At 42.2% G+C, this 12039-nt stretch overlaps 1 protein-coding gene across 2 annotated transcripts in view; it reads left to right on the top strand.

Annotated features, from left to right (window-relative positions):
- Nucleotides 1–12039, top strand: part of LOC149351015 (F-box only protein 22-like) — a 35441-nt gene that overhangs the window by 13734 nt on the left and 9668 nt on the right. For both annotated transcript variants that reach the window (XM_089580205.1, XM_089580206.1), the window contains exon 3: nucleotides 3859–4081. In XM_089580205.1, the coding sequence (XP_089436331.1) occupies nucleotides 3859–4081 (223 nt within the window). The remainder of the gene's footprint in view (nucleotides 1–3858; nucleotides 4082–12039) is intronic.

The raw sequence follows: 12039 nt of genomic DNA, 5'->3' as shown, positions 1-12039 counted from the left end.
TTTGGTAGACCTCAGCCACTTTCTCATTCTTGAGAAGGCTGAGCTCTTTATTTGGTTCGTTAGGAGCCTCTACATCCTTGGCCAGCCAAGGGTAGATGCTGAGGTTACCCAACCCTCTTTTAAGCTTCTGCTAGTAGCCATTTATAAAATTTCTTTTCTATGTGATCACTAGGTAGTACTAATGTCTTAGGCCCTCTACACCACCGATGATTTTTCACATCTCTATACAATTTAGCAAAAAACTTTTCATATATACCGTGTGCTTGGTGCATGATGGTCTCGGTTGCCTATGTGCCATAATACGTAACATAACACATTATAGCAAAGGTCATGACAGAAGGATACACGCAGATATTGGGATAGATGGCAAGATAAAATACCTGTGCCGCATGGTCTTACAGTGGTATAATGAAGAAACCCATAGGGATTGCATGAATTTAGTGCAGAGTAAATTGAAAAATCAATGGCACACTGCCTGGAGTAATGGAATGAACAATAAACCATCTTGTAAAGCCTATCTTGACTGAATGGAAATTATGCAGACGTCAAGAGCGGTTTATCGAAGTAATTCTATGCTGCTTATGTATTGTATGTATTGGACACGCACATTTTACAGGTAACTTCTTACTGACAAAACAAGACAAACCTCCATGTGATAAATGTGAAGGTGAATTCACAGTAAACCATTTTCTTCTCATGCACAGAACTTGAACAACTGAGGAAAAAATATTTCTCTTCTACCATGAACACCCCCCCTTTTCACCCACTGTTGCTCCTGGGTGAAAATGCACTTGTTGATTTTTCATGTGTTTTTAGGTTTTTTCAATGAAGCAAATGTTTTAAACAAACTATAAATTTCAAAAACTCTAGTCCATTTAACACAGTAAGCAGACGCTTGAACCCTGTGTTTAGCGTTTAATAGCTGAGCTGCTTATGTGCCATATAACCTGATATGACTAACTTGTGAAATTTCAGTTTCTCTTTGCATTATAAAGATAACTGAAAATTTTCTAGTGTTAGCCATATCTTAATACCTTGATTGTACTTTTGCATTTTGTACCATTCATCAGAAAGCCACCACAGGGATAATGCATATTATGCTGCATAGTGCTCAAGAAGGTGCCAGGAAATCAAGTGTAAAAAAAAATCTTTGCTCAAGGAAGGGACTGAATGCTTGAGCATAAAATGTGTTGGCTTATACCAGGTGTGCGAGGTATTTGAGAACACTATTCGCTATCTCCATATACACCAACTGGCTCGCCACATCTATATAGGCGTGCAGCTTCTTGTGTACCGACACCTTGTTATTCATTTTACGCAGTTTGTTCCAAGATGGAAGTGTAAAGATTGATTGATGCAGGAAATAAAACGCCATGCAGTCCTCATCCCCCCGAATGTGCACCTTTCTAAACTTCCAACCTTTCTGAATGTGGCGAAGGCTTTCGTTGACAAGGTGCAGAAAGGACTGATGTGCTCTGCTGATGACATGGCACCTGTAGCAAAAGGGAAAAAGCACAGTCAGCGGTCAGATGTCTCCAGAATGGGTTATTTTCTCCAGCAGCTGTAAGTTATCATGAAATGATCACCCAGGAAAGTCTATGAGACCAATTGCAAAAGAACTCCAAGTAAGCGTCAGAGTCGACTGTCAGGCTCACTTTGCACGAGGACTTCAGGTACCATTCCTACGTCATGAGGAGGGGGCAATTCATGTCCAGTAAAACTTGGGAGGATCATCTGCTCTGGTCCAGGTGCTTTCTAAGCAAGTGGAAGAAGCTTGAGAAGCGTGGAGTACTGTGTTTTTTTTTTATTATTATTATTTTTTTTTTCAGATGAAAAGAACATTGACCAAGACCAAAAGCTAACCGCCGTAAAGACAGGTGGCTTTAAGCAAGCGTTGAATAGGTGCCTACTATGATGCAGACAAAATTTGCGTCATCTGTGAAGGATGTTGGTTGTCTGCAACGAGGGTGACGTCATGCCACCTCATGTTATGTGGTGGCATGAAAACACATGTTTCATGAAAACATATGAAAACACATATTTTTGCAGAAGGACTCCACGCAAATGCTGCTGCATATGTGGAGGCGCGTGACACCATTGTGAAGCCCTGGATAGAGACTGTTTCAAAAGGAAGCCCATATGTCTTTCAGCAAGATTCGGCTCCCGCCCGCACCACTTGCATTACCCAGGAGTGGCTGGCCAACAATTTTCACGACCATGTCACTCCCAACTTGTGGCCTCCTAGTTTTCCATATTTAAATCCGCTTGACTACTGTGTCTGGAGCATTGTTGAGGTGGAGGTCGACTCAGTCACATAACACGAAAGACTTGCTGAAGGCCACCATTGCTAACTCAATGGCCAAAATCTATAAGGACCACCTGATTCGAGCATGCAGTCGTTTCCAAAGCCGAAGTGAATCAGTTATTGCTGCGGATGGCAGGTTTGGTGAGTAATTCCGGAAATAAACAATAGCAGAAGCAGTTCCCAAAGTTTGGTGGAAATATATATATTTTTGTTGGTAATACGGTTCTCTGCCTAAAGTCAACATTGTTTGTTCTAAAATACCTCCTGCACCCAGTACATTAGAACTGCTCGAAGTTTGTGTGTTTAACTTGCTGTTATAAATGTCTGCAGCATTTAAACTGGGGGAATATTGGGTATTATATGGAAATGGCTGGCCTTTCTTGTGCATCGCACATGTATATATAGCTTCATATTTTCGTTCAAGGTTTCAATTTTTTTTTCATTTTTAATTAAGATAGGCAAGGCACCGCATAGTTGCTAGCATAAGCTTCTCATCATTTGCGTTCAGAGGCATTTAAAGATTATTTATGCAAAATTTCCTGTGCTGCAGCGGCAGGGAGAAGGGCATTTTCGAAAATCAAATCAGATGTGAATATGGGTTATAGTGTGTACAAACCTCTTACTAAATGATGAGCCTAATTGTAAGAGTTTGCAAGTTAAGTATTTAATATTAGTTAACCAGCCTACTAGTTAATGCATCATAGCTGTATTCAGATGCACACCACTGCTGACAGTGCCATGCCAAAGAAAGAGCTGTTCTAATTGAAAAAGCCTGTTTTTAAAAATTGCTAGGAGTCTTCAAAGAAACAACTTTTATAGTAGCTGGCATTTATACATGTAGCTATGCAGGCATGCATGTCTAGAATTACATAATAGCTGGCATCTTTAACATCTAGGCTGTGAATGCAACACACTGTTCATGATGCAGCAAAAAGCAGATTTTATGAGATGTTTTTTAGTTTAAATGATTTAACTTTAAGTGTGAAAACCTGATTGGGGAAGAGCATTTACATATGCAGTATGCTGTAAAATTTCGTTCTATGCGCATTTTGGTTAACCTTAACATTTGGAAACAAAGAAAGAGGAAAAGATGTACTTGCTTTCTGATGTTTCTCAGCTCACTGCAACTACCAACAGCTAGCCCCGTGGTTGCCGCATATGGTTCGAGTAGAAAAAAAGAAAACTTACTGATACATTCTAGAGGCCCGTGTACTGTGCGATGTCAGTGCACGCTAAAGAACCCCAGGTGGTCGAAATTTCCGGAGCCCTCCACTACGGCGTCTCTCATAGCCTTAGTCGCTTTGGGACGTTAAACCACATAAACCAACCAACCAACATTTAATCCCTGGACGCATTGTTTGCTTTGTCCACTGCATGTATTGAATGTTCACTTCTGGTGTGACCAGAGGAGGCACAGGTCAGCTTGAACCTCACCTGTTTTTTTATGTGGGACCTTCCTGTTATGCTTCATAGTTTGTTTCATTTGTACTTTAGTAAATTAGTTGCATTTCTGTGGTCATGTACAAGCTTTATAAGGCAGCTTTTGGGTGCAGCGGCTGAGTGCCTGGCGAGCTGCCTGCCACCTTCCTGTTACCTGCTGCTGGGAGCTGCTGGGGGTGTGGTTGGGATGAGCAGCTCGGGGTACCCCATGGAGCTGGAACGTGGAGAAGGTATCTCGGGCCTGCTGCTCCCAGCCCAGCTGCCTGAGGGCGTTCGCGTGCGACCGTTCATGGTGTACAGGCACCACCTTCGCTTTGAAAACTACCCGAGTGACTGGTGAGACCCACAGACATGTGGAGCTTATTACATAAATGCATTGTTCCTTTTGCATGTGCCATTGAAGTAAAGAAAATACAACCATGGACTTTCATTGTATGCTTGCACGATTGTACTTGAAATGCTTTATTGCATTCTTAGGGATATTATATGTGTGGAGAGAAACAGTGCTGCATCCAGCTCAGTCCAGCTCCGAGCACTGAATGTTGTGGAAGCCTAATGTATGTGTCATAACCAGAAGATCATGTGTATTCTCTAGCTGGCAAAGGTAATTCAGGAGGGGCCGCAATCGATAATGTGCCATCAATGGTCATGCAATTTTGGTGGGAGTGGGCACTCTCCTTGAGTAGTGCAGCACGACACTGTCTCACTTATTCACCTCGGGGGACGGCAAAATTTCTGGGACTTTTTCAGTGGTAGCTGTGTGGGGGATGTTCTCTGGAGTAAACATCACCAGCATTATGTTAACAAAGAACTTCGTTGTCTACCTGCTGGTCAGTGAAGACGTCACCCAGGTTGTCCAGGTAGTGGACGTTCTTACAAATCTTCCCACTGCAGTCATCTAACAGAAGATGGCGTGGCTAGTGTAAGCAGCTGTCATTATTTTATCGCGAGGCATGGCAAAAAGTATTTTAAATGAACTAGTTCTGTATTTTCCTAGAAGTGTGTTTTGTGGTCCAATTACTGTATTTGAACAAATTAACATGACCACAGGTACTATAACACACCGGGGAGGGGGGGCATGCTCAATCTGTACAGGGCAGCTATAACTGATGGCTATGCATGAACACATAGTTGTTTTCCATGCCATCAGTATTATACCATCAAAGTGACGCCTTAGAAATACATTTGGCAATAGAGCGCTGCAAAGCCATCAGTGTGTTAACACCTGCAGCCTTCTGTGCAGTGGTAGCCACTGTGTCTCCACTTCTTGCTGCTGCTGCTGCTGCTGCTGCTTTGCGTTTTGTGCAGCCCAGTCCTACACCTGTTTTCTCTTTTTCCCTCCCCTACTTCTTGCAGCTCTTTCACTGCTTACCCCTTTTAATGCCACTTTCTTTTGCACATGCCGGGTGTTACAGCGAGCACTATTGAAAAATCTAAAAATACAGAGTTTGAAATTAAAAAAGCAACTATGCAGGAACAAATTGTCAGTCACAGCAGATGTCAGTTGCTATGAAAATCTTACTAATTATTACCAAATTTCACTGATTAACTTTTTTAACTGGCATAGTCTGGTGGTTAGTGCCAAGGGGGGGTTTGAAGCCGTGGACAAAACAGTGCAAAATTAGTTTTTGAAACAAAGAAAAAGTTCTGTTAAGCTCTGCAGCATAAGGAAACATAAAACCAAACCTTAGCGCATGAGGCTGACATTGAACTGGGTGCAAATTTGATGTCTGCTGATGTGGTGTTGCAGGCACAAATTTGAGCTGCCTGCGCTGTAGCACCACATCGCGCGCATTCTTTCACTTTGCTGCTTGGTGCAAGGGAAAGGCTAGTCATTTGTGAGAGTGAAGAAGCAAAATGAAGTGCATGCCATGGTACAGTAAAGCAGACAGATTGAATCTGGCGCTGGAGTTATTGCAGCACGTGATCAGCAGCCATTGCGTTTTCACAGTGTGTCCTGCATGCCTCGTGCGCTCAGTTTTGATTTTGTGCAAAAAAAAGCACCGGTTGTTTTCACGCTGCTAGTCTTCAGCAAAGATATTTTTGCTGGTTTCAAAAACTGATGTGGCATCGTCTTGCCCATGGCTTCAAACTCCCCAGTGGCACTAGCCAACTAGACTGTTAATTAAAAAGTTAATTAGAGAATTTTAGTTAACAGCCTAATGGTGATTTTTATATAACTGATGTCCGCCGCAGCTGGCAGTAGATTGTTGCTGAAAGGTTTTCGCTCTTTTTCTAACTTCTTATATTTAGGAATTTTTGTAAGTGCTTGTTGAAACACCTTGTATCCCAAGTGTTTTTCTAAAATCTTTACAGATTTTTATTTTAAAAACCTTGGCATAGTTTATATGGTCTGTGCAGGTTGATTGTACAGCAAGGTGGACATTAAGTATTTGATAGAGCACAATTAATAGATGATTAGTTAGCTAAAATTAACTAATCCTCTTTTTAATTTTTATTGTTAGAGTACAAGATCATAGTGTGAAATTGAAGGCCATCAGCATCGAAGGTGAGCCCAGTTTTTAAATTTTCTGATTGGCATTGTGGTTTAAAGTATCAAGCATCAAAAATGCACATTTGAAAGCTTATTGAGTTGGCTTTCCCACTTTGCACATTTAAAATGGTGTTGCTGCACATGGTATCTTTGCGAACATCACGTTAAGGGGGGATGCAGGTTTGAGATCAAAAAAAAGTAGCGAAAAATTAAATTTTTGGAAAAGCAGTTTTTCATGCTAAATATACTTCATACAGTATCTCTGCAAAATATTCATGCTCAAAACAATCCCAAAGTAGGGAAAATTTGTATCCTTAGAGAGTCGTGAGTCTGAAAAATGAAGCGAGAGTTCTGAAATGACGGTCTGGTTCACGCAAGCGCAATTTTGAAATCGGGGTCCGATCGCTGCCATTTTGCTATCGTTTGAACACTCGTTCTTGCCCTTCCGTTAGACACCTCTCAAGATGGCATCACATCAGCTCAGCCAAAGCTACAGGCATTTTCCCATGACTCTGTTTCCTGTAACTCAATAAGTGTGCACAGATTTAAAGCCTCTTTATATATATTTGTGATTTCACAAATAAGTCTCTGCCTTATGGGTTTTTTTCTCTTGTTTTCCGTGGGTAGTTGAAATGAGCTTGGTATCACTTTATGTGAGAGGAATAGAGCTGTGCGGTGATGCTCTTTTTACTGACTTTTACAATATGCTTTAAATTAGTCGCTTTTCTAAATTACCAGCCAAACAGTTTTGTACGTTCTACTCATTTATTTTTTTTACTAATATATTTTCACTGAGGCAAGTGCAAAGACAGCATCGCTGCACAAAGCACATATTGGATAATTTAGTTCTGTAAATATTTCAAATATTTCATGACCATTGTTTGACTGTGACCTGTAACGAAGAGCTGAATTGAAATCACAAAAATGCTTATAACTCTAATTCTAATTGTGCTATTCAAGCTGCAATTGCATATTTGGTCTGTACATTTTAAGAAAATTCTTACCATAAATAAAAAAAAAGTTTTAAGACCCACATCCCTCCCTTTAAGGGCTATAAACGCCAAATTTTTGCTTGTTTTCTTCTTTCCACAGTTGCGTTAGTCATTAATATACATGGTTCAGCGCATGATATTCACCTAAAATTGCTAAACAATTTATTACTGAATTTCTTCTTGACGCTGTTTCGGATTCATCAACTGAATGATGGCTCTAATGTGTAGTTGATGTTAAGGCCACGTGAGGCACAAAGAACTGCTAATACATTGTTTGTTGTTATTCCAGCTCTTGAAGCAGGCTGGTTTAAGTGTTATAGTGGCTTACAACTACATGTCAGTGTTTAAATTGCAGTTTTTTTTGTTTCACATGACCGCACATTATAGCCATCATTTGGTCAATGAAATCAATATGGCATGAGAAAAGAAATTCAATTATGAATTATTTACCGCTTTTAGGCAGATACCACGCAGTCTAATGCATCATTTTGAAGAAGAAAATCTGCTACTAAAATTAAGTGTCTATAGACCTTTAGCTTTTTTTACATCATAAAATACACAAACTGCGTCTGTGTTTGCTGTATTAGAAGTGCAAGTGATGCCATTTATCAGTGTGCAATGCAGGAAAGCCAAGTTACTGGGCTTTCAAAGGTGCATTTTTCACCTTCGATATTTTGAACCACAATGCCGATTCAGAAAATTCAGAAACTGGGCTCTTCGATGTTGATGGCCTTCCATTTTGCAGTACGTATAATAACCTTGGGCCTTAATACCGAAAGTTAGAAAGTTGATTAGTTAATTTTAGTTAATTAATCGCCTTTCGAATGAGCTTTATCAGAATCATAATATCCGCCTTGCTGTGCAATCCACATGTACAGATCGCACTGATGTATCTGTCACTGTTTTTAAAATGATTTTTAAAAATTACCCAGTATAACCGCTCTTTCTCTTGCCTGTGTGTGCCGTGTGCTTTGTCTCCCATGGACAAACTGTGTCCCCTCTGCCTCTTGTGCTACCCTGTCCCCCATTTTTTTGCCCTGACCCATTTTCTGCCTTAAAGGTACACTGAAGGGGAATGCTAAATCAGGCTATACTTATAGGGTAGGGCCACCTGATAGCAAAAATGTCATTTTTACTGAAAACAACACTTTGATAAGCCAGAAAATTGCGTAAAAGTGAGGTACGCGTGGCACCGCTGCTTGAATATTCATGCAGTGGCGATGAGTGCTGCATTCAAGAGCGAACGCTATTTCATTATCACGATGGGCAATTACCGCTGAAATACAAGGAAAGCAGCGCAGCCAGTGAGCATAGCCGGCAGTGCGAAGGGCCTCGTAATTGAAACAGCACAAAACAGACAGCAGAGAGATAGGTTAGTCGCAAACACGAGCGCTGAAGCTTTAACCTCGTTCTGTGCATTCAGGCCGTATGTAGCTGTAGTGCGCAGCAGGTTCAGAACCGTAAGCTCTCAAACTCTCAACAAGATTCTCGCTGTGTGTACTTGCTACACGGGCAGTGAAGCGGTTTCGTTCTCACTTAATCCTTGAATTGGCTACTTTTTGCAGGCTGCGGGCATTATAAAATTGCAAAATGTTTATTTTTTGTATGCACTCATGCAGATATGCGCATGCACCCTTGTTGTCAGTGTATGAAACGCAATGCGAGTGTGTGGTCTTCCATATTTTCTGCACACTGGAAAAGCATATAAGCTTTCAGATGTGCTGAGAAATGTCCGAGAAATATCACATGTACACAGCATCACCTCTCATTTGGCTCATTTAAAAAGTTTCCCAGCATGGGCCATCATGCACAGAGTATGTGAGGCGCTGGCACACAAGGCAGGGTTTTCCGCAACAAAAAGGTTCAACTAGCTGATGTGTGTTTTTCAAGGTTATGTGTGCATCCTCTGCCGACTACTATTCGCAACTTTTATGTTCGGTGGTGCCGCCACGTGGCTGCCTCTGGAACCTCCCGAACGATGATTTTGCGTGTGGCGTCTCCCACCCAAATTCTGTACTTTTAGTTCTGCCGCACAGCACTTTTAGCCTGTTTTTGTGTTTTGGGTTGCATTTGAGGTTGCGTTTTGCACACAGGCACAGCAACTGGTCATTATAACATCCATGTGCATGTGTAAGGCACACAGTATGGGCAGGAAACAAATGTATTCACATTTCCTGTCTCCCTCAGTGCTTGCACTGTGCGGTTAAAGGCAAGATAAACCTGCTTGCATTCCCTCCAGATTCTAAGCTCAAGGAGTGGATATTCAAATGAATTAAAATATCGGTGTGGGCAAGTCAGTTACTAGTCATGAAAACTTAAAGCTGTGTGATAAAATGGGGGCAACGAAGAAACACGCGACAGCATTAGCACTGTTGCTGTCCTGTTGTGTATGTTTCTTCATCATCCTCGTTTTTCTTCGCTCCTTTAAATTTGCAGCATAATCAAGACTCGCTCAGGGAAACCTGTGGTCAAGTGATTTCTACTGACGTAAAAAGGAACCAGCCTGGAGGGCAAGGGAAAATTTTTCATCAGTGACCACTTGACCGTACAGGTGTTTTGTAAGAAATGAAAAACATGTTTCCTGCTTGATTCAATGTGTGCAGTGCTTGCAACAAGAATTCGCCGCATACACACTAGATTCGGAGTGTATACTGAACTTACTGCGACATATGGCTGCATCCCGAACCGGTAGTAGCATTTGTGGCACTGAGGAAATGTAGCTTCACTTAAAGGTACTTAGCTTGTCAAGCGATTGCTGTTGAAAAATATTTCCGTCAGGGCTTGTTCACGATTTATGTCAGTCAAAATCGTTGTCTATCTTGACATTTCTACTTTGTATGCTTGCTTCTTGCACCTAGACCACGATTTTTTTGCTCTTGTTGTCTAGGCAGCCAAATGCGGTGGTGTATATGCCGAAGTGAGGTGGAAAACTGGAAAAATGGTTCGATGGCTGCAAACTCAGCATATATGTATGTGTGTGAATGCGCACTGTGACCTCTTGAAGTGCTAGTAGTCTGTGAGTACCATGAGTCAGATAAGCTTGAACAGGAAATTTTGTTGGTATTTATGTTTGCTTTTAATGCATGTGTCGAGCATTTTTCCACCACCTTTCTTTCTTGGCAGGATTAGAGCTGCCTCGGTGCATGTAGCACCTCCCACACCATGCCTTCAGCAGCCGAATGTTCTGCATACCAGGCCGCAGTAAGTTCAGTATACACTCCGAATCTAGTGTGTATGCGGCGAATTCTTGTTGCAAGCACTGCACACATTGAATCAAGCAGGAAACATGTTTTTCATTTCTTACAAAACACCTGTACGGTCAAGTGGTCACTGATGAAAAATGTTCCCTTGCCCTCCAGGCTGGTTCCTTTTTACGTCAGTAGAAATCACTTGACCACAGGTTTCCCTGAGCGAGTCTTGATTATGCTGCAAATTTAAAGGAGCGAAGAAAAACGAGGATGATGAAGAAACACACACAACGGGACAGCAACAGTGCTAATGCTGTCGCGTGTTTCTTCGTTGCCCCCCCCCCAGGTGGTCGAAATTTCTGGAGCCCTCCACTACGGCGTCTCTCATAGCCTTAGTCGCTTTGGGACGTTAAACACCATAAACCAAAACGAAACCAAGCATACCAGGCCAGCCACACCTGTGGCGTATTTTATATTGCACTTGCAATGCCTGTGTACAGAGAGCTTCTACGACAGACGATGCCATGCATATCATCACGTCACAGCACACTCGCACGAATGTTTAAATGTAGCTACGAGTAGCGCAGCGCAAGACCAGCACGGCTGCTGGATCATCTCTCTGGCAGCCGTATTGGATTTCTGATGGCACTCTCTATAGGCCATGAAAGTTGCAAACAGCCAGCAAGTGGCAGACTATGGTTGGGCAAAATGTACCCTGATTCATTTCTGCTGGCAACCCACAGGAAGCAGTTCGCGAATGTAGACATCTCATTGACCACAGCAGAGTCAATCACGAGGGTCGTCTGGGATCATACTATAGTTGGTCAACAGATGCGATAATCAACAGCACAGTGCGCCGTTTGATTAGAAATGTGTGTACAGTCTTTCACTCAGATGTTGTTTTGAATGAATGCATTAGAGCGCGACAGCAGCTTGCATGTTTTTGAGGATCTCTCGAAGCTTACATTTACACTTCACGGCAGCACACAATGCACCGAAGGCCACATGCTCGCATTATCGTTTCCGAGGTATACATGCCTGAGTGGATCAGCAGTTTGTTCTGCAGTCTGCGGTTGCCCATGATAACCACGTAATTTCTTTCACACCAACAAAGCTTGCAGCGAGATGTAGATGCACGCGATGCAATGGAAAGCCCTCATCGAAATAGTGGGGAGCGGAGGTGACCCTGCACTTGCCCCTTGCCTCTGTGACCATTGGTCTCTTGATTTGCGATTTTCAGTTTTCAGCCTCGTTTCTGGTCTTTGGAAGTGTCACCTCTAATGGGTCGGATTGCAAAGACATCATAGAAAATGTCACTGCAGTTCATTTTTCGCTGGTGCTTTGAATGTGGAAAGGTTTCAGGACTTTCATTTACAGTTTTCTCAGCAACGAAGCCATCTTTTCGAGTAGAAAAAACGTCAGTAGTGTTCCCGAGGAATAATCTATCTGTCTTGCTGATATTTCCCTCTAGTGTCCTTTTAATGTTCCACTACCTGACCCCCTATCCAGACCAGTGCAGCAAAGTTGTCCTCACATAAGACGGTGGTATGTGTTATGCAGGGTTTAACCCCTGGGTTCTACCCCCTCCTCTGTGGCCCTCGAGGTTACCAAAAAGTTTTT

The sequence above is a fragment of the Amblyomma mixtum genome, chromosome 3 (genome assembly GCF_055824585.1).
Source record: "Amblyomma mixtum isolate Tamu chromosome 3, ASM5582458v1, whole genome shotgun sequence".
Lineage (NCBI taxonomy): Eukaryota > Metazoa > Arthropoda > Arachnida > Ixodida > Ixodidae > Amblyomma > Amblyomma mixtum.
The sequence above is the reverse complement of the archived record's forward strand: the minus strand, read 5'-3'. Positions and strand labels throughout refer to the sequence as shown.